A 23,912-nucleotide genomic window follows, 5' to 3' on the forward strand; every position below is an offset into this window, starting at 1 on the left:
CCAACAGGAAGGAAAATCATCTCTTTCTGCCTGCTGGGTGAATGCATGCGAAGCGAAAATTCTGGACAGACAGACACGAGAGTAAAACTACAGCATCCAGATAATCTGCAAAGATAACTCTAGGCCTTATGTTTTATTTAAATAACCTCCAGTGAGAAGAGAGTGGACCAATTACAACCCCGCTTCCTTGTAACATCAATTAACCAAGACGGGAGAGTAAACTACACACACCCTGCAGCCAGCCTGTCAGCCAATCGCACGATGAGTGGGATGTCTCAGTGCGGGCGGCTACGGCCTCGGCCCCTGCCACCTGGTGGGGGAGCATCCACAGTCGAGCGGGGGTTCTTGATGGTTTCATCTACAGACACGATAAGGCACGCAGCCTCAGAGGCTGCCGTCAGGGCGTTGATCCGCACCATAGCTGGCTCCCACACGAAGGCCTCAAAGTTGTCAGCAATGTCCTCGTTGTTGATGTCCACCCCATACCACATGCCCCCCTGAAAGAGTGGGAACACAGAGAATAGGTCATATAGAGCTGCTCCCAAATTTCTTCCTGCACACCCTCCACGAGGCCTGGTAACTGCTGGGATGCTCAGGTTTGTGACAGTGTTGCCCTGAGCGCAACTTCCCATGGCACCACAACAGGAGCCGGCAAGTGCACCTCGAAGCAGCCCTCCCCTGCCAGCAAGTCCCTTCACACTCTGGATGTGCTGACCGCACAAGAGCTCTGGGTCCTCTCCCAGGCAAACTGCTGTTCTGGGGAGGCTACATCCTCAGGCCACCTTAGCGACATGTACCTAACCATGGTTCTCAGGAGAAACGAAAATGCAGACTTTCCAAAACACTTTCCAATTCCTTATTTTATCACACCATTGCTTCAACTAATCCCCATTTTACAGATGAGGAAACTGAGACACAGAGAGGTATAGCAACTTGCTTAAAATCCTAACACAAGTCAGAAACAAGGTCCCTCATTGAGTGCTGTAGTTATGGTGCTAAGCACTAGACAGACATACCACGTTCAACAAATAGAGAAACTAAATTCTGAGAAGTTTAAATAACCAGCGTGAGCCCACAACTTGGAAGTGGTGGTGCCACGGCTAGAACCCTGGTCACAGGATTCCGAAGTTCCTCAGGGTTCCTCTCCTAAGTGTTTGACTCCAGCACCTTGAGGAATGCTCATTGTCTTGGTACAAGCACTGGAAAAGCCTGGAACCTCCAGTCCTGGCACTGCTTCCCCTGCCCTCAGAGGCAGTAAGCTGGTACTGGGATTAGTTCCAACTCTGCCACCTGGGCCAAGCACACAGTCTTAGTAAGCGCACCACACCCTTAGATCTAGCCCTATCCACCCAACCCTTGGGCTCTAAGGACAGCAAGGACCCACCTGGGCATGCCGGGCCCGCAGCTTGTTGAGGATGTTTGTGGCATCAAAGCCAGCATTGTCACACAGCTGGCGTGGGATAATCTCCAAGGCTTTGGCATACGCCCCAATCAGCAGCTGTTGTTTTCCCGGGATGGTCCTTGAGTAATCCCGCAGGTATTTGGAGAGCTCCATCTCAATGGCACCACCACCAGCCACCACTGAATCATTCTGCAGAGACCAGACCCACATTTTAATGCCTCTGGCTCAAGTTTCAGCCATGGCCAAGTTGGGCCAGACCAGAAAGAGTGGTTCCTCATTCTTTTCCCCATCCTGAGCCCCAGGAAGCCCAGACACGGCCCCTGCTTGCCAGCTTTGCCTAGCATATCCCAATCTTGACCCAGTGAGCTTGATGGTTTTTGACCATCTTTAAGGTCACCTAAGCTTGAGGGCACTGGCACAATCGTTAGGATAGCTGACCATATCGGCTCCAGTTTGCCAGCAAGAACAAAGCTTAGTAAGTGCCCATCATCAGATCAATGGATAAACAAACTATGGCACAAACACACAATGGAATACTACACAACAACAAAGAATAATGACAAATCTGCCAAACATCTGAAAACATGGATGAATTTGGAGGACATTATACTGAGTGAAAAAAGTCAATCACAAAAGGACAAATACTATATGAGACCACCATCATAAAAAAAACAAGAAAAGGCTTACACACAGGGGGGAAAAAAAAAGAACAAATCTTAGCCTGCAAGGCAGCATGACCTATTTTTGAGAGACTGAGGCTCAGTTCTCTGGATTTATGGGGCACATTAGGGCCCTCCATACCACCAAGGGAATGAGAGTTTATATACGGAAGGAATCACCATGCGAACGCAGGGTCTTATCAGCTAGTAAGGGAGAGCACACAGTCATGCAGGCAGGAAGCCACCAGCCCACTACCTTGATGGCCCTCCTGACGATCATGATGGCATCATGCAGGGACCGCTCTGTCTCTTCCATAAACTGCTCAGCACCGCCGCGGAGGATGATAGTGCAAGTCTTAGCCTTGGGGCAGCCAGTGAAGAAATTGTACCTACACTCAGGGTCAAACCATAGAGACGTGAACTCTTTTATGTCACCAACCTGCCACGCTCCGACTTCACTGCCAACCTCTCCTGCCACTGAGCAACTGCTCTTACGTTCTTCACTAGGGTTCCCCAAACCAACTGTAAAGATATTTTCTTGGCAAAGCCTGGGGCTGTACCATCGAGGCATAAAGATTGTGAAGACAGACTTTTGATCCATCTAGACCTTCTTTCCCCCTGAAATACTGCATCTGGGCTCTCTGTGCTCCGCAAAGAGCAGCACATGCTGTATGCCACACCCACAACATGGCAGAAGGCCAGACCTGGGTTATACAGGGAAGGCTCAGGAGACCTCAGCCAACAGGTAGCTCAGGCCCATGGCTTACCTCTCGCCTCCAATCTGGGTCTCCTCAAAGACCTGGCAGCAGCCAAGCACATCTGCTGTTAGAGCATTCACGCTGGTCTGGATTGAGCCTCCACAGGCCTGAGGAGCACAAGGCAGGCAAAACCATTAGCAGTGACGGCTCCCAGCAGGGCTAGAAATGAGTTTCCTGCCACCTAGTCTCAAAGCCAACTCCCACGATAGGTTCTGCCATGGTGCCCCAAATCCCTCTGTGCTGGGTAAATCACTCTCTCCCTTGAGCCTTACTCCCTCTGAAAGAGCAGAAAACAAAATACAACTACAACACATAAAGGGCAAACAGATCTAGTCAAAAGGAGTGGGCACCCCTTCCCACTTCACTCAATACTACTTCCTGCAAACTAGAATGCTCTGGCCCAGCAACTGAACCCAGGAGGAGAGTTTTACACCTACAAGTGTCTTTTAGGATGCTCAAGAAGAAAGGGAAGAAACTGGCTATAAACATCAATACTTAGGCTAGCCCAGCTAATCACAGCATTACCACTAGGCTCCTGCACACACCAAACTAACTTCCTGCCTTGTTTCTATGAGACTAAAGCAGTCTGCATTACTGAGCATACACACGTTAGAAATGAAGTGGGTCCGATAACATCTTTGAGGACCAGGTTTAACCAGGAAATCCTTCATGGCAAGAAAAAAAAAAAAGACCTGAGAGAATAAGGCTGAATTTGCATGCCGACCTGACAGCACTCTATCATTCCAGGGGTAAATGAAAATCCCACCCGGGCCAAGAAGCAGCCTGTGAAAGCTGTTACCATCATCGTCCTCTTCAGATCCTCTTCAGGCACGCGGCCAGCACAGAACATGTCCCTGTCAGCAAAGTACTGGGTAGCCACATCCCCAATGGGGAGTTTGGACAAGACGACTTTGGCTCCAGAACGATGGATCTTCTCTAACTTGTCATAGAGAATGTTCCACTCAGCATCAACGATTGCCTGATAATCCTAAACAAAGAGCCAGAAAAGTGTGCGGACCCTCTGAGGGTGGAGATTAGCATATATGGCAGGCTACTCAAACATGCCGATTTAGCTGAGAATTCACAGAGGTAAGACAGAATAGCCCCTTCTTGATCGAAGCAAACATGGAAGCCCAAAAAGAAGATAACTTAAGAACCACCAGAAACTTTCCAACACACAAGTGGAAAGTAACCCCAGGGCTAGGACAAACTCCAGAGCTGGCATTGCCAAGGCAGGAGCAAGTCTGGCCTGGATGAGTTCTAGCCTTCCTCTGAGCCACTGCACCCATGTAGTTCCCAATGACAAGACCCCTTTCCCCAAAGGCCAGTCTGTGGTGGGGACACATTTCTCAAGAGCATCTGCTTACAGCTGAGTGACACAGCTACCTCCAGAGGCAGCCCTGGTAATACCAATGAGACAATGAGAGGCACACACGTGTCACTATGGCGTTGAACCCAGTCTAGCAGGAGCCCAAAACTGCCCACACAAACTAAACCAAAATACTGTGCAGGCTGTGTGCTGGAGTGTCCTACCTACTCCCCCCCGGGGGCCATAGCATACATCTCTAGGAGGTCTTATCCTAACCAAATCTTTTCAGGTTGAGGTCACTCAGAGAGTACAGAGTGAGAAAAGAAGTGGGCCTAGTATTTAGTTATCAACATTTAGGGGGCCAGGCAGGAGAAAGGAGCCCACAAGAAGCCTGAGAAGCAAAACTGGGTCCAAGACGCCTTGAAGATATCAGGATTTGGCCCAGGAAGCTGCCCATTTCCGTGCACTGCCAGCTGGTGGTGCTTACCTCCACCGTGTGAACTCGGACTTCAGCATTATCTTTCTCAGCTTTCAGCTCAAGCTCAACGTTTAAAAGGGCAATTGTGGGATTCTCGTACTTTTTGGGTTGCATTTCAAACCCAGCATAAGAGAAAGTCTTCTTGAATGCAACGCCAGCTACTAGCTGGGACTCCTGTTTTTAAAATTAAAAAAAAAAAAAAAAAGGTTCAACAGTTCAATACTGGCATGAAACAAAACCAAGTTAGCAGTTTGCTGGGCTAGAGCTTATTCATTTCTGTGAACCTGAAAGACTGAACCATGTCTTCAGTCACCACTGTAACAAAGTGTTTCATTACCAAAAGAGTTGGGAAAAATCAATTAAAAAAACAACATATTTTAGTTGTTCCTTTAGTGGAAGGAAAACCATTCAGTTTGCAGTTACTAAGCATGGTAAAGGCCTGTGTGGGCCGTTCTCTAAGACTGGCCCCTGAAGCACTTCCCAAGAGATAAATGATGTTATAAGAGTCCACACACTGCCAGGAAAGGAACCAAGCAGGGACAAGTAAGGCACAGGCTGTCCAATGCCAGTCGCATTTGTCACCCAACCCTCTAGCCTCCTCCTACTGCCTGCACCTCCACAAACCCCGACCTGTAATGCACACGTATAGACACACCACAACACACGTGCTAAAGTCTGGCTCCCCATATCTCAACCCCTTGTTCCATAATAGAGTTTCCTGTGGTTTGGATTTCACAACAAGACATAATAGAAAGCATGCTGCACTTGAGACTGGTCTCAGCACTAGCAGTAAGCTCAGGTTCAAATCTTGCCTCTCTCTCTTACTGAACGACCAAGTCACTTTCCCTCCATGATAAGAGAATATTGTGGTCAATGTCTTTTAGATTCTCCGCCAGTGCTAATCTATAATTCTAAGCTACAATACTACAGCCCATTGGTAAACAGTATTGTCCCCAACTTCTATCTGCTACGTCATTCGAATCCATGGCCTCCTAGAGAGCGATGCCTGAGGTTAACCACGATGGACGAGCAGAAATTAGTCGAGCCAAGAAAAGGAAAAAAGGGGTGTTCCCAAGAGGTGTGAGGCAGTGTTGTGGAATCGAGGAATGAAAGAAAAGCCATTTAAAACTGCCAGAACATGAAGTACACAGCAGGGACTAGCCGGTGAGGAAGGAGAGGAGGTAGACAGGGGCCAGTTTAGAACCTTCTAGGCCTGGCTCTTATCCTGCAGGCAATGTGGAACCATGGAAACGTTTACATGCAGGGCAGTAAGCTGGGGAACTTTGCCATGCAACATAAAGTAGAATGGAGTTGGGGATACAAGACCAGAAGGATGACCACTGCCATGGTGGTCCTGGGAATAAATAAAGAGGTGGATTAATAACAAATCAGTGGGTAAAATCAGACAACAGTGACTGACAGGTTGCGGGGAATCAAAAAGATATGCAAAACTGATCCTAGATTTCTGGTTTAAGTGGCTGAATGAATGACAGAGATAGCCACTGTGACAAGGAATGGAGAAAACGCTATAGGTTTGGAGGACAAGACGATGAGCTCAGTAGCAGTTAGGTACAGGAGAGTGGTTGCATCTGTGGCAGGGGTGGAGGTAGAGGAGACCTCCTTTTGACTGTAGACCCTAGTGTGTGTCCTCCTCTCCTCCTCCATCAAGTTGTCTGAAGGGGCAATGTGAAAGCAGGGCCCCCTCAGGAGCCCAGCTGGCTTACCTCTAGGGCTCCCCCCTGCACTTTCTTGATTCCAATCATTTTGAGCTGTAGCAAATCATCAAGCATCATCACCGCATCAACCACCATCTTCGCGAAGAAGGCTTTCTGCTGGGAGATCAGCTTGGAGCTCAGAGCGGTCATGGCACACTTCTCCAGCAGCTTCCTCTGCTCCCTGGCACACGAGGGCAGGACCAGCATTAGGCCTTGAAAACCCCTCATCTCATTCTGTTGTAATGTAGAGGTAATTCCTCTTCCACCTCTAAAACCAGCCCTTCCCAACTTCACTTTCTGTGTCTTTATGGCAGATTATCAGTGACAGATGGTGACTGCAGTCAAACACCTCACAGACTATAGCCTCTTTTGTGCTGTGCAGGTTGGGGCAGTCAAGGGTCTGGCGAGAGCCCAACAGTCCCAGGCCTATGTAGGGATCGCAACATGCTTCTGCATCCAGTTAGACTGCAGGAAGTTTATGGCTCTGACAAAACCCACTGCAAACTTACACTTTATCTTCCTTCTTCACGGTCACAGCGATCTCTTTGATCTTGTTAACTGCCTGCCAAAACAGAAGTTGAGTGAGTCTTTCATGCTGAAGGTAAACTGGAAAGTGGATCCCAAGGTCTCTTGTTAGTCCCTAATCTGTTTACTCCCAAATATTAAACATTTCTACCCTATGGCTGAAACATCTCTAGGTTTTGTAGCTGCCCAGAAGAACATAAAACCCTACAGTTTAGAAAGCCCCCAAAGTTACACAAACATAGAGTGGACATAGTTTTGAAGAACCATTAGTATGTTTCCCGGATCTAGCACTGGACCTCAGGTAGTGGACTAAAACACGAGTGGAAACACACCAGGACGGTAACCAAAAAACCCAAACGCATTGCCGTCGACTCTATTCCCACTCATAGCAACCCTACAGGACAGAGGAGAACTGCCCCATATGGTTTCTAAGGAGCACCTGGTGGATTCAAACTGCCAACCTTTTGGCTAACGGCCATAGCTCTTAACCACTATGCCACCAAGGTAGATTAAGGCAAAATTCCTGGCTTACTAAAAGCACCTATGACAATTTCTAGCATATTACACTTTATGTCTTTTCAAAAGCACCCCTCTTACATCACATTTTAACGTCACCACCCTGACAAGGTGATAGTAAGGGGAGAAAGTAGGGCATAGAGGTATTAAGCAACTTGCTCTAGGTCACAGAATGAAGGTGAGAATGGTGAATAAAGGCTAGGTCTCAGGATGCCATGAAGTACTTGATAAAAACAAAACCAGCTTTCATTTACTGAGAGCCTATGATATGTCAGGCACTGTGCTAGTCACTTTATATGTACCACCTCAAAGAGATGAAGCTCAAAGAGATTAAGTAACAGATCTAGTCAAATAGCAACCAAATGGTAGAACTGAGATTCAAACTCCTCTGAGGTTGGTCAAGGATGGGAAGAGAATTCAGAAAATGCTCAAGGAATACTGTTTGCTAGTCCCTTGTTATTCCAGTAAAGACATCATCCTCACTAAAAGAAATGCGAAGATCCCCAGTCACGAGGCCAGTTAGCCCGTATTCCATACCAACTGGGTGGCAGTGCGGAAAGCTCGGATGATGATCTGGGGGTGCAAGCCTTCCTCTACATACGGTTTCACCTGCTTGAGAAACTCCGCAGCTAGGAGGGTCACTGAGGTGGTGCCATCGCCAACCTGGAAGAGAATGACAGGAAATACATGTTTCACAGCTAAAGTACTCTGCTTTAGAAAAGCTGGCAGCTCGAACTCAGCAGCCTCTCTGCAGGAGAAATATGTGGCAGTCTGCTTCTGTAAAGATTACAACCTTGGAAACCCTATGGGGGCAGTTCTACTCTGTCCTATAGGGTCACTATGAGTTGGAATAAAGCTCCCGAATGCCATTTTTAGGGAATCTACCCATTTAAACCAGACACCATTTAAATGAGTGTCCAACTGTTTTCTGAAAACATAGGCCTTTCCACAAGTAGAAGCAAAGCGATGGTAGATAGGTATCCGTCTTGTCAAACGGTCCTGGACTACAAAGGTCAGGCTCATTCTCTAACGAGGGCCGATTTGGACAATCAGATTTTTTCGGATATGAAATCACACATGAAAATTAACTGAACACCAATTTACTATGTACAAGGCACTGCAATGTTTAAGACAGTCCTTGTCATGCTTACAATAAAGGAGATGGTATCTCAGATAACCACAGTTATAAGAAGTGTGAAATATTTGTTAAACAGTACAAAGTACTGCAGAAGTTTACGAAAAGGTAATTTCTAGCCAAATCCCACTAAAACAAACCTCTCAGGACCAGCTAAAGTTCTTTACCCCAAGTCCTTCAGGGTTTCAAGGCTGTAACCTTTCAGAAGCAAACTGCCAGGCCTGTCTTCCGAGGTGCCTCTAGATGTACTCAAACCACCAACCTTTTGGCTAACAGCTGAATGCTTAACTATCTGCACCTCCCAGGGATTCCACACATTTTATAGTACTTGCCAGTACACGGATCATAAGCGAGTTCCATTCTTAAGTGTGTCTCTAAGTTGAATTTGTATGTAAATTGGAACAGTTAGGTATGATTCCTATCTAATGTCAGTTAGTCAAACGCTTGTCTTAGAACATAAAAAACGTTAAAGAAACACCTGCAGATACACTAAAATATCTTTAACATAATAACACAGTAACATTAATAATGTATTGATGCACAGTGCAAAACAGTGCCCGCTTGTTATCACAAACCATCGTATGTACCTTGGGTTTTTTTCAGGCCTTGTAGGGGCTGGTTTTTATCTATGGGTTGTACATAAGTCAGAAGTTAGTACCCGGGGACTGCCTGTATTCTTAAAACGTGAATCTGTCTTTCTCAACATTTATTATGAAGACTCCATTGTTAGAAGTAAAGTAATTTTAAAAAAGGTAGACTGAAAATCTTAGGATTTCCATCCGCATATTTTAAGGTGACAAACAGATCAGAGGTAAAATTATTTTCCTAGCAACTCATACGAATGATAACACATGGCCCCTTCCTAAGACCTCAGGCAGCAGGCTTAGCTCTAAAGACCACTGCCATTCACCACTATGTTAATGAATGTGAAAAGCTACACACATAAACTTCAAAAGACTATTAATTTCATCTGAATATTTTTACAAGCATGTATTACTTGTGCAATTACAATTTTAGATGTAAAATCAAAATGTTTTTTAGAGAGAAAAGCGAAGGAGCATGTGGGCATATGTTCCACCCTTCATTAAAACAGATGATTAATTTTCCTACCTCAGCATCTTGGGACTTGGCTATGTCCACTAAAGTCTTTGCTGCAGGATGGACAACATCAAGCAGTTTCAGAATTGTGGCTCCATCATTAGAAATGGTTGCTTTGCCTTAAAAGGAACAAAAAGTAAAAGTTTTATACTTTCTTTTTATTATTATTTTTATTGTGTTTTATAAACACCTTGCTATATACTCCTAATTGTTCTTCCCCTAATGAGACAGCACACTCCTTCCCTCTCTCTTCACATCCATTCGGCCAGCTTCTGACCCCCGCTGTCCTCTCATCTCCCCTTCAGACAGGAGATGCCAACATAGTCTCATGTGTCTACTTGATCCAAGAAGCTCATTCTTCACCAGTATCATTTTCTATCCCATAGGCAAGTCCAATTCCTGTCTGAAGAGTTGGCTTTGGGAATGATTCCTATCTTGGGCTAACAGAAGGTCTGGGGACCGTGACCTCTGGGGTCCTTCTAGTCTCAGTCAGACCATTAAGTCTGGTCTTTTACGAGTACTTGGGGTCTGCATCCCACTGCTCTCCTGCTCCCTCAGGGGTTCTCTGTTGTGTTCCCTGTCAGGGCAGTCTTCGGTTGTAGCCAGGCACCATCTGGTTCTTCTGGTCTCAGGCTAATGTAGTCTCTGCTTTATGTGGCGGTTTCCGCCTCTTAGGCTCATAATTACCTTGTTACACTCCTTTCTTAAGTTCTGTCTTCTAGTTGGACCTGGAGCCTGTGTACACTTTCTTATGATGGAGCAGAGGGGATCACGGAAAGGAATGATGGGAAAGGAGGCCAATCTGATCTTTTTATACAGAGTCCTCTATGTACAAAGGGGCACCTAAAATCCTAAGCTTCCAAAGACCTGATTCTCTTTGAACAGCGCTTAGCACAGCTCAAAGAGAAAATATTAGAAATGTAGAAAATATTTTTAAAATGAGAACAAGTGATCATTTAGATATTCTTAACACAGTCATCATCCTAATAGCTCACATGCAATAAATATGATGAAGTATAAAGGGGAATTTTCTCCCTGCCTCACCTTCATATACAATGGAGCAGCCACAGGCAACCTCAAATGGTTCTTGTTAGAGATAAGGCAGATACAAAGAACTGATCTTATAACTCTCATAGAGTGGCCCAATATCCAAGTTTGGAGAACCCTTTGTGCTACACAATCCTTCGATGCGGACAGCCCTCAGTCTAGACTCAGTGAGCCGTAAACAAGACATTTGGGAGGCCAGGGTTGCTGCTAAGAAGATGTGGGACATCAAACTACCACCTTGCGGCACCACGGCCACAAGGTTCCAGGCCCTCACAGTCCACAAACTGTCATCTGCCACATGCTCTGTCAGATGAGAGGGAGGTTTGAGTGGCAGCTCAAGCCCGAATTCTCCGGTCTGGATTCCCAGGCCCTATACTATGGCCCCATGGTACCCATCCAGCCAGCTCTCATGTGCCTCTCCCAAATGCACAGGCCACACTGCTCTGTGCTCACTTCTCCACACATCCCTGACCACTGAAATGCCCTTTCTTCTACTTATATGAGTTTGCCTCATGCCTCCAGCCCCAAGTCCTCTCCTCCATCTCTGAGCTCCAAGGGCACACAGAGCAGGTCTACTCACTCCCAATTCACTAGCTTGTACTGCTCTCTGATCCATGGTCTCAGGCTGCATCTCCTCATAAGGCAGCAGGCTCCTGAATCCCCTTCTCCCATATAGTCTCACCAAACCAAAAAAAAAAAAAAATCACTGCCACTGAGTCGATTCTGACTCATAGCAACCCTACAGGGCAGAGGAGAACTGTCCCATAGGATTCCAAGAAGCAGCTGGTGGATTTGAACTGCCAACCTTTTGATTAGCAGCCGAGCCCTTATTCAGGATAATGTATGGAATGGGGCACTTCTGAGTTAGCAATACTACAGATCTTAAAAGCATGGATTTTTTATGCCAACCTCTTCCAGCCCGCTTACTCCCCAGAGTCTCCATCTCTGCTCCCAGGCCTGAAGGAACAGCAGACTTACCTCGGCCATCCACAATGAGCTTGTCCATGCCACGAGGGCCCAGAGTGGTTCTCACAGCCTCTGCAATCACCTGGCAGGCGCTGATGTTACTTACAAGCTGGGGAATGCCTTGCGAGCTATCGGTCCCCTCTTTCAACAGGATAACTGGTGTGGGCTAGAGAAAAAGAGCAATTGATTTCTTTTTAATATGCCCTACCATAATCATCTATATTAATGAGACTCCAGGTGAGAGGAGGGGGAAAAAAGCTCCCACCTCCCTGTAACAGAATCATCTGGAGGCTTTTTTAAGACCACATTCCCCATGTTCCACCACAGCCATTCCCCAACCAGCCTCAACCTCCAAAGACACTACCATGACCACAGCACACCCTACAGATGTGCTAGAAAGGAAAACGGTTTGAGCAACACTGATCTAGACTAAAGAACAAATCAGATCACGTGCTCTCTGGTACCCAGCTAAACGGGCACAGCCTTCCAACTTCTGTGCTAAGGAATTTGGTCACAGCCAGGAGGAAGCAGGACGTGCTCAGCACTCACCCCCTGCAAAACATCCACTGGTCTGTATTACAGCTCCATCCTGAAGAAGGAGAAGGGGCATTGCTGCAAAAGCCAAGATGCCAAGAGCTGCCGGTACTGTCCTGCAGGTGCCCAGGCTGGCAGCCTTCCCAGTGATGCTCAGCCAGAGAGTAAGAAAACAGGCAGAGAACCAAAGAGCACCTCTGTCTTGCCTCACAAAGGGACAACAAATATAATTCATACTGTAACGTTTCTACTCCTCCTTACGTTCTCATGCTGGCATCATAAAGCTTCCTGGTGACTAATCTCCAGCCGGAGACCCCAGACATTTTTCTCTATTTTGCATTAGCCCCTAGGACAGGCACTATCCTCATAGGGGCTTAATTTGCAGACCTGCTTTAGAAACTCTGGGAAGACAGGGAATATCTGCTTACTTCAAAAGGCCTTCTTAGACATCTCTGCTCCAGTGCCATTAGTACAGATACTAATTTCTCAGAGTAGAAAACCAAAGTTCTCTCTGCACACCAGCGTAAGCCTTCAGAGATGAGCTCACGAACCAGACCAAGTCTTCCAAATCAGTGTTCACAGCTAATATTTTTTTATGTGTGTGAAACAGAACATAGTAGGTAAATATTATTTCAAAACTTTTGCTAATTACATGTTATGTTGTTAGCGGGCTGTGGTTTAAAATTTCTTTTACTTTGGACTGCCTAAAAACTGGATTGAAAGCCAAGGCCCTAGTCTACTCCTAGGGGTACTTCAATGATCTGAGCAGGGAAAGCACAAGGCTGCCTCAATCTGTTAATGAGTGAGGAATTCACATACCAGGAACAGAGTCCAGCAATCCATGGGGCTGACTGACTCCCTATTAACTGGGCAACTCCTTAAAAAGTTCAGCCCACGTGGCCAGTGTAGATGGAGGGTAGTGAGAGCAAGACTGCAATAAGGCTGAAGAGGCAGGCAGGAACCAGGTCACAAACAGACTAGCAGGTCATGGAGGGGGTTTAGATTTTATTTCTACCACTAAGGGAAGTCCTGGAAAAGCTTTAAGCAGAGGAATGACACAGTCTGATCTGCATTTAAAAAACAAAAGAGCTTTGTAGAAAATGGGTAAAATAGAGTATGTAAAGACATAAAAACGGAAGCCCCAGAAAACATAGGCATAAAAGAGTGGGGACAAAGAGGGTTCTGACACTTTGTACCATTTATTTTTCTAACCACTGTGCCACCAGGGCTCTTTTTCAACTTTTTTCTAATAATCATATTGTACCTTAGTCATTTTTTAAAAAAATTTTTTAAAGAAAGTCTGTGAGCACTAAACCCATACCTATCAATAATTACGCTGAATGCAAATGGACTAAGTGCACCAATAAAGAGACAGAGAGTAGCAGAATGGATTAAAAAACACGATCCGTCTATATGCTGCCTACAAGAGACACACCTTAAAGACACAAACTGAAACTCAAAGGATGGAAAAAAACTTATCAAGCAAACAACAATCAAAAAAGAGCAGAAGTGGCAATATTAATCTCTTGACAAAATGGACTGCAAAGTTAAATCCACCACAAAGGATAAGGAAAGGACACTGCATAATGATTAAAGGGTCAATATACCAGGAGGACATAACCATAATAAATATTTACACACCCAACGACAGGGCTCCAGAATACATAAAAAAAAACTCTAACAGCATTGAAAACAGAGATAGACAGTTCCACGATAATAGTAGGAGACTTCAGCACACCACTTTTGGTGAAGGACAGAACATCCAGCAACAAGCTCAATAAAGACACGTAAGATCTAAATGCCACAATCAACCAACTTGATCTCATAGACATATACAGGACACTACCCAACAGCTGCAAAGTATACTATCTTTTCCAACACACATGGAACATTCTCCAGAATACGCCATGTATTAGGTCATAAAGTAAGCCTTAACAAAATCCAAAACAGTGAAATATTACAAAGCATCTTATCTGACCATAAAGCCATAAAAGTAGAAATCAGTGACAGAAAAAGCAAGGAAAGAAAATCAAACACATGGAAACTGAACAACACCTTGCTCAAAAACTACTGGCTTATAGAAAAAATTAAAGAGTGGAAAAAAAAAATTCATAGAATCAAATAAGAATGAAAATACATCCTACCAGAACATTTGGGACACAGCAAAAGCAGTGCTCAGAGGCCAATTTATAGCAATAAATACACACATTCAAAACAAAAGGGTCAAAACCAAAATATTAACCCTACAACTCGAACAAACAGAAAGAGAGCAGCAAAAGAAGCCCTAGAGCACCAGAAGGCAAACAAATAAAATTAGAGCAGAATTAAATAAAATAGAAAAAGAACTTAAAGGGTTAACAAGACCAAAAGCTGGTTCTCTGAAAAGATCAACAAAATCAATAAACCACTGGCCAAACTGACAAAAGAAAAATAGGAGAGGAAGCAAATAAACCAAATAAGAAATGAGATGGGCAACAGCACAACAGACCCAACTGAAATTAAAAGAATCATAATAGAATACTACCAAAAATTATACTCTAACAAATTTGAAAACCTAGAGGAAATGGACAAATTTCTAGAAACACACTACCTACCTAAACTAACACAAACAGAGATAGAACAGCTAAATAAACCTATAACAAAAAAGGGCTTGAAAAGGTAACCAAAAAACTTCTAAGACAAAAAGCCCCGCCCCTGACAGTTTAACTGGAGAATTCTACCCAACTTTCAAAGAGTTAACACCACTACTACTAAAGGTATTTCAGAGTACAGAAAAGGACAAAATATTCCCAAACTAATTCTATGACACTGGCATTTACCAAAACGAGGTAAAAAAAAAAACCCCAGTACAAAGACATCACAAAAAAAGAAAATTACAGACCAATATCCCTTATGAACATAGATGCAAAAATTCTCAACAAAATTGTAGCCGATAGAACTCAACAACATATCAAAAAAATAATAATTCGCCATGACCAAGTGGGATTCTGGAAACCCTGGTGGCATAGCTGTTAAGTGCTCTGGCTGCTAACCAAAAAGTAGGCAGTTCGAATCCACCAGGCACTCCTTGGAACCCTACAGGGCAGTTCTACTCTGTCCTACAGGGCCCCTATGAGTCAGAATTGACTCCATGGCAATGGGTATTTTTTTTAAGTGGGATCCATACCAGGTATTCAGGGATGGTTCAACATTAGAAAAACAATTGAAAAAAAAAAAAAAAAAAAAAAACCACTGCCATCAAATAATGCATCACATAAATAAAACAAAAAACAAGAACCAAGTGATCTTATCAGCTGATGCAGAAAAGGCATTTGACAAAGTCCAACACCCATTCATGATAAAAAAAAAAAACTCTCAGCAAAATAAGAATAGAAGGAAAATTCCTCAACGTAATAAAGGGCATTTATACAAAGCCAACTGCCAACATTACCCTAAATGGAGAGAATCTGAAAGCATTCCCCTTGAGAATGGCAACCAGACAAGGATGCCCTTTATCACTACTCTTATTCAACATTGTGCTAGAGGTCCTAGCCAAAGCAATTGGGCTAGATAAAGAAATAAAGGGCATCCAGATTGGTAAGGAAGAAGTAAAAGTATATTTGCAGATGGTCTGATCTTATACACAGAAAACCCCAAAAAATCCACAAGAAAACTACTGGAACTAATAGATTTCACCAAAGTTTCAGGATACAAGATAAAACTACAAAAAACAGATTTCTCTACACCAACAAAAGAGAATTTTGAAGAGGAACTCTCCGAATCAATACCATTTTACAACAGCCCTCAATAAGATAAAATACTTAGAAATAAATCTAACCAGAGGCATAAAAGACCTATACAAAGAAAACTACAGAACACTACTGCAAGAAACAAAGAGAGACCTACATAAGTAGAAAAAACATTACCTTGCTCATGGACAGGAAGACTCAACACTGTGAAAATGTCTATTCTACCCAAAGGCATCTACAGATACAACGCAATCCTGATTCAAATTCCAATGGCATTTTTAATGAGATGGAGAAACAGATCACCAACTTCATATGGAAAGGGAAGAGGCCCCAGATAAGTAAAGCATTGCTGAAGAACAGCAACAAACTGGGAGGCCTCACACTACCTGATTTTAGAACCTATTATACTGCCATCGTAGTCAAAACAGCCTAGTACTGGTATAACAACATACACGTAGATCGATGGAGCAGAATTTAGAATTCAGACATAAATTCATCCACCTATGAGCAGCTAATATTTGACAAAGGCCCAAAATCCATTAATTGGGGAAAAGACAGTCTCTTTAACAAAAAGTGCTGCGACAGGGTTAACTGTGCTGGTGGAAGAAAAGAGCTGTTAAAAGACTACCATCTAATGTTGGCATCTCCTGCCTGGAGGGAAGATGAGAGGGTGGAGGGGATTAGAAGCTAGCGAAAACGACACGAAAAGAGAGAGTGGCGGGAGCGAGCAGGCTGTCTCATCAGGGGGAGAGTAATTGGGAGTGTGTAGCAAGGTGTATATGGGTTTTTGTGCGAGAGACTGACTTGATTTGTAATCTTTCACTTACAGCACAATAAAAATTATTTTTTAAAAATTACAAAAAAGAGGGAAAAAAAGTCAAACCGGGTAATACATAATCTTCATCATACTCCCCGCCCCCAAAATCTCATTTGGAACCCCTTCCTGAATGAATGTATAATTTGTTATAATATTAATGACTTTCCAACCTTAAATTTCTATTTACTTCTGGTGAACTGTGAAATATTAGGCATTAATTTTCTTAGAGTTTAGCAGTTTAGAGCTCTATTTATAACAATAAACAAAATCAAATTTGGTAAATTAAAAAAAAAAAAAAAGACTACCATCTAGAAGTTAGGTAAACAGGAACCACACCCTGTCAACAGGAGAAGGTTGAAACAACCAGTGAATTTTTTCTTAGTGTTTTTCTAGTTCCCTTCCCCTTTACAGGTTCCCGCACGTGCAGAAGAACAAAGTGTGACCGCTGTTTAACCTTCCTTAGTACTCCGAAGATCGCAATGTAATGCCAAAGATCAGTGTGCTTGTGGTATATCCCATAAAAAGTGATGCCAAGGGTTGCCGAAAGGACTCCACCTTGAATATCAGCAGGTTCCATCTTGAATTCCAGATGCACAAACAACCTAATTAACATGCACCACCATTTTGAGAAGTACCCGCCCCTTGAAAGAAATCCACTAAACAGTCATTACTCTATTGTCTCCACTGAACCCATAAGAGCCCTAGCCTTGCTCCCTTTTTCAAGTCAGCCTTTTGGAGAGGCTTAGTCCCCCACTGACTCCTTTTGCTTGACTCAGGCAAAATAAAGCTTGCTGAAGATAAAGTTTGTCTTTCACATGAATTCTTACTCAGGAAAAGACAAGGACCCTTTGTATCAGATTGGCAACTAGTATCAGTCCTGGCATAACTGGACATTCAGCTGCAAAAAAATGAAACAAGACCCATACCTCACACCACGCACACTCACTCAAAACGGATCAAAGACCTAAATACAAAATCTGAAATGATAAAGATCATGGAAGAAAAAACAGGAGCCCTATTACGTGGGTAGCATAAACAAAATACAAAACATTACTAAGAATGCACAAACACCAGAAAAGGAACTAGACAACTGGAAGCTCCTAAAAATCAAACACTATGCTCGTCAAAAGACTTCATCAAAAGAATAAAAACACAACCTACAGAAGGGGAAAAAAATTTTGTGGCTACCGCAAATCTGATCAGCGTCTCATCTCTAAAATCTACAAGACACTACAAAACCTCAACAACAAAAAGACAAATAACCCAGTTAAAAAAATGGGCAAAGGATACAAACAGGCACTTCACCAAAGAAGACTTTCAGGTGCTGACAGGTACATGAGGAAAAGCTCACCATCATTAGCCATTAGCCATTAGGGAAATGCAAATCAAAACTACAATGAGAAACCATCTCACCCCAACAAGGCTAGCACTGATCCAAAAAACACAAAATAAAACACTTATACACTGCTGGTGGGAATGTAAAATGGTACAAACGCTTTTGAAATCAATTTGGTGCTTCCTTAAAAAGCTAGAAATAGAACTACCACATGATCCAGCAATTTCACTCCTTGGAATATATCCTAGAGAAATAAGAGCCATCACATGAATAGATATATGCACACCCATATTGACTGCAGCACTGTTCATAATACCAAAAAGACAGAAACAACCTAGGTGCTCATCAATGGACAAAGAGATAAACGAATTACAGCATATTCACACAATGGAATGCTACGCAAAGAAAAATAACGATGAATCTGTGAAATAGCTCATAGCACGGATGAATCTGGAAAGCATTATGCTGAGTGAAATTAGTCGCAAAAGGACAAATATTGTATGAGACCACTATTACAGCATTCTTTGATGGTTATGGGTATGGGGAGGGAGGGAGAGGGGTATTCACTGACTAGATCAAAACCAAAAACCAAACCCATCGCCGTCTAGTCAATTAGGACTCATAGTGGTCCTATGGGACAGAGGAGAACTGCCCCACAGGATATCCAAGGAGCAGCTGGTGGATTCGAACTGCTGACCTTTTGGTTAGCAGCCTGAGCTCTTAACCACTATATTACCAGGGCTCCCACTAACTAAATAGTAGACAAGAATTATCTTAGGTGAAGGGAAGGACAATACACAATACAGGGGAAGTCAACACAACTGGACTAAACCAAAAGCTAAGAAGTTTCCTGAATACAATCAAACACTTCTAGGGACAGAGTAGCAGGGGCAGGGGTCTGGGGACCATGGTTTCATGGGACTGCTAGGTCAAGTGGCATAACAAAGTTCATTAGGAAAATGTTCTGCATCCCACTTTGGTGAATGGTGTCTGAGATCTTAAAAGCTAGCTAATGGCCATATAAGATGCATCCATTTGCCCCAACTGACCTGGAGCAAATGAGAATGAAGAACACCAAAGACACAAGGAAAATATTAGCCCAAGAGACAGAATGGGTCACATAAACCAGAGACTCCATCACCCTGAGACCAGAAAAACTAGATGGTGCCTGGCTACCACCAATGACCGCCCTGACAGGGAACACAACAGACAGTCCCTGACAGAGCGGGAGAAAAGTGGGGTACAGAACTCAAATTCTAGCAAAAGACCAGATTTAATGGTCTGACTGAAACTGGAGGGACCCCAGAAGACATTAGCCCAGAACTGAAACCGTTCCTGAAGCCAATTCTCAAAGATTAAACTGGACTGTAAGACATAAAATGAGACATAAAATGATACCCGTGAAGACAGTGCTTCTTAGCTCAAATAGATACATGAGACTAAATGGGCAATTCCTGTCCTTAGGTGAGATGAGAAGGCCAAAAGGGTTAGGAGCTGGTTAAATGGACACAGGAAATTAGGGATGGGAAGGAGTGTGCTGTCACATTACAGGGACAGCAACTAGGGTCAGATAACAATGTATGTATAAATTTTTGTATGAGAAACTAACGAACTATAAACTTTCACTTACAGCACAATAAAAAAAAAGAATGCCTGTCAGATAACCCTTTAAATCTGGGGCCAGGCACGGTACCTTGGATACTTTTCCTGGCAGTGACCCAGTTCTGGTGGCAAGAAATGGCTTCTCCTAGCATTCTTTCCTGCCCCTTAGCTGGCCTGGTGCCTGGCACCTTCTATAAGGGAACCCCATCATCTCCCAGTCCTGCTACATCATTCCTTATGGTGGCCTCGAGTCTTCTCTGCTGAGTCCATCTCTGCTCTGGATGGAGTATCACACTTTAAATAAAAAATCAACTTCAGACTCAATCCCTTCCTACCACCTTCAAAAGGTTCTTTCACCAATTCAACAGGCTGGCTTACCCAATGCTTTTGTAAATTTTTTCTCACCTCATCCTTGAAACTGTTGTTAGTTGCTGTCGATTGCAACTCACAGTGACTTTGTACATGCAGAACAGAACTGCTCCATAGGGTTTTCAAGGCTGTGACCTTCCTATTGGAAGCAGATCACCAGGCCTGTCTTCCCAGGCACTTTTGCGTAGGTTCGAATCACCAACCTTTGAGCTAGTAGTCAAGCGCTTAACCATTTGCACCACCCAGGAACTCCATTTGAAATCATATCCCCATCTAAAAAGAGCCAACCTGCCACTTTTTACCAAAATCACTTCCTTAGCACAAAGCCAGCAATTCTTCAGAGCCCCAATTCTCCCCAAATTTTCTCTACAAAAGCTAACAGGAGTAACCTGAACAGGGGATCCTACAACTCTCCTTTCACTTACCCTTGCTCACAACCTTTACATCACCATCCACTTTAATGTATGAGCTTCCCAAAGGTAAGCACTATAGCAATCTCCATTTGTAGAACGGCTAGATTTGGCCACATGTGAAACAACATTCAGCAGCTTTTGGTGCTGAAATTTCAACCATTACATAAACTAGAGGGGACACTGGTAATTCAGTGATAGAATTCTTGCCTTTTACACACCCAGAAACCACCCAGTGTCGTCGAGTCGATTCACACAAGAGACCCAAATTCAATTCTTGCCAATGTACCTCACGTATGCAGAAGATGTGGCAGTCTGCTTCCGTAAAGATTTATAGCCTTGGAAATCTTATAGGGTCACTATGAGTCAGAATCAACTCAGTGGCAGGGCGTTTGGTTTTTCTGGTTTGCACCCCATGTGCAGTCGCCACCAGTTTGTCACTGGAGGCTTGCGTGTTGCTACGATGCTGAACAGGTTTCAGCAGAGCTCCCAGATGAAGAGACTAGGAAGAAAGGCCTGCCAATCTACTACTACTAAAAATCAGCAAAGAAAACCCTATGGATTTTAACAGGCGTTTTCTTCCACTGCGCACGACATCACCATGAGTCAGGGCCCAACTTGACAAAAGCCAACAACAACATCATATACTAGAAAGTGCTTGATACAAGCCATGAAATAAGATAGGACTGGCTTATTTCATTAAAGAGTTGGCAGTATGGTGACACTAAATACACTGAGAATTCAATTCTTAAGTACAAAGCAAGGACTTGGAAGCAGCTGACCGCATGTTCTCCAAGTTCCCCATGCTTTGTAGTCCCAACAGAAACGACAGTCTGGGTAGAGAGATCCTATGGAGACGTAGCAGAGCTGGACTGAGGCAAGCCTTGTCAAGCAGGACCAGTCCTTTTCTATCATATTCCCAGGGCGATGCAGTGGTTAAGAGCTACAGCTGCTAACCATAAGGTCAGCAGCTCGAATCCACCAGGCATTCCTTGGAAACTCTATGGGGCAGTTCTACTCTGCCCTACAGGGTCGCTATGAGTCAGAATCGACTTGACCACAACGGGTTTGGTTTTTTTGTTGTTGTTTTCTTATTACCCTAGAAGACTTTTAGAATATCAGAGAACAATCTGATGACAGCAAGGAGGATTCTCGGTGAAAGTTTCACATTACAAAAGGAGGAGACATCTATCTAAACAACCAAAAGAGCAGGGAAATAGGGTCAATCTGGCAATGATGAGTAGGGGTCCATTCAGGAAAAACCCAAGTGCAGTGGTCTGAAGTCCCCTGGTGAAGGGTTTAATTATCAGACAGAAGAACCTGAGTTCTGATTCCCAGTTCTCTGAATACCAACCTAAACTCTTATGGTAGCCTTGGCAGTAGGATAGACTACAGGGAGGAAAAGGAAGTAAGCAACCACCTGGCTGAGTAATAGCTAACATTTACTGAGTGCTTACTACATGCCAGCCATGGCTCTAAGCACTTTACATACATTAATTCACTTAATTCTATACAATACTCTACTCATTGCTATCTCTTCTGACTGACTGAGGACCAGAAATTAAGTAACATGTTCCAAGTCACACAGCTAGTAAATGGGAGAGTTGAGTTATAAACCTAGACATTCAATATGGCTCCAGAGCCCTGACTCTAAACAGTTATTCTATGCTGCCTCTGTCCAGAAAGTGAAGACCATGTCAAGAATAGGTAGTGTTGAAGGTGGATTGAAGAAGGATGGTGCCAGAGGTCCAAAGTGGGGAGGGTTGCAGATAAACTACAGGTTCCTTGTATCTTGGGCACAACCTGGGTTCATGGGGCATTCAGTAGCAGAAGGAACACCTCAAAGGTGTCAGTCATACATCTACCAGGGCAGGGAGAAGCGGCAGGGAGCCAGAAAAGAGGACGAGTCAGACCGAGAGGCCAAAATGAATGAGAAAACTGCCAGGTGCACAGGGGAACAATAACTTAAGAGTTTTGCCAGCAATAACCTCCTTAAGAGCTGACCTCGTCCAACAGCAACTCAGTAGATAACTACCTAAGTTTGGGAAACAGGGAAGGAACCTGCAGCTCCGAGATAGAGAAAAGGGATGTTGTGGGAGGGGGAGAGCTCCACGATCCCCCAGTCCTCTATTCTAAGGAAAAGACCCAGAGTTAAGGGCCAACTAGAAAAGTCTAGTCCAATGTCGCACCAAGAGGTCGGGGGTCACAGCCAGGGTCTTCCAACCTCTGAGTGCGGTGTTCCCGTCTACCCTGCCCATTCTGGCTAAAGAGCTGCACCTCCTGCGACAAGCTGAGCCTGGTACATTCAATGGGCATTAAATATACGTTTATTTAAGGAATGAATGAGTGTGTGAATGAATGAAAATACGAGCGGAGGAGTATTTATGCTGTCTCAATTTATGCTGCACCGGATAGGCTGGGGGACAGTGAGCTACCATAAAGTGAAACCCTGGGCTCGGCCAAATGTAAGGTCCCCATGCTGCCTCTGCCCGTTCTAGGAACCACATAGCGTCTTTACATCCAGCATTCTCAGGGGCAAGCCAGCTTCCCAGCCGCCAACCGCAGAAGCACGCCCAACTGGCACTCCTTTCACACAAATCTCGATGGGGGACCCCAAAAACGGGGTGCCCGGGTCCACGACGCGGGCTCGTGGCCCCGAAGCACCCTGGGACTTGTAGTCCCCAGCCGATCGGCCAGAGCCTCCCCTGGAGCCCTACGCAGCCCTCGCCAACGGCCCCTGCTCGGTGCCCTAACCGAGCCAGGCCGCTGCGGGCCGGGGTCGCCCACAGGCTGCGGTCGGGTGGACACAGAGCTGGTACGCAGGAGAGGGCTTTAAGGGATGGGTCCCGGCCAGACGGTGCCAGCCACGGGCAGGATGGCAGCGGATGGCGACGGATGCGCGGGACTCCACTCACCATCATTTTGGAAGCTTATTTAATGGCCCGCTCCTCCTCCTCTCTTCTCTGGGTCCCGGCCGTCCGGCAACCCCACAATGCCTCGCGCCAAAGAAGTTCGCAGAACCTTCGTCAAGGCGTTGTGCCGGGAGAGGAAGGGGACGGGCCACTTCCGCCACTCTATGGTTCTTCTACCACAGAGTCGGCAAGGCTAGAAGGGCCAGAGGCTGGGCTTCGGAAGGAGGTGTAGGTCCCGCTACCCGAGGCCTTAATTACCGAAGCTTCTCCGGATTCCGGTCGTGCGTTTTTCTTCTCGGTGGTGCAGGCTTCTTACTCCGCCCCCGTCACCTACTAACCCTGATTCCGCCCCGATCCCCCACTGGACACTAGACCAAGGAATGCAATAAACGCGTGCATTTATTGAATGCTGTGAAACTGGCCTATGCTAAGTAAGCGCTTTTCGTAAATGAGCTCAATCCTAACAACCCTATTGCCTGGGTACTATTATTATACCTAGGGGCCGTGGTGTTGCAGTGGTTAAGCGTTTGGCTGCTAACCAAAAGGCCGGCAGTTCGAGTCCACTAGCCGCTCCCTGGAAACGCTGCCAGGCAGTT

The 23,912-nt window shown here is 44.7% G+C and overlaps 1 protein-coding gene across 1 annotated transcript; it reads right to left on the reverse strand.

The window, feature by feature from the left end:
* Window positions 1-108: 108 nt before the first annotated feature.
* On the reverse strand, window positions 109-23,462 carry CCT7 (chaperonin containing TCP1 subunit 7). Its single transcript, XM_049857091.1, has 12 exons — window positions 23,320-23,462; window positions 11,621-11,774; window positions 9,608-9,714; window positions 7,900-8,025; window positions 6,831-6,883; window positions 6,331-6,502; window positions 4,616-4,780; window positions 3,619-3,807; window positions 2,829-2,926; window positions 2,318-2,450; window positions 1,385-1,591; window positions 109-497 (listed from the first exon to the last, which is right to left on the reverse strand). The coding sequence occupies exons 1-12, from the start codon at window positions 23,323-23,325 to the stop codon at window positions 276-278; spliced, it is 1,632 nt and encodes a 543-aa protein (XP_049713048.1). The 5' UTR covers window positions 23,326-23,462; the 3' UTR covers window positions 109-275.
* Window positions 23,463-23,912: the final 450 nt, after the last annotated feature.

Source organism: Elephas maximus, chromosome 17 (genome assembly GCF_024166365.1).
Source record: "Elephas maximus indicus isolate mEleMax1 chromosome 17, mEleMax1 primary haplotype, whole genome shotgun sequence".
In the NCBI taxonomy this organism is placed as follows: domain Eukaryota; kingdom Metazoa; phylum Chordata; class Mammalia; order Proboscidea; family Elephantidae; genus Elephas; species Elephas maximus.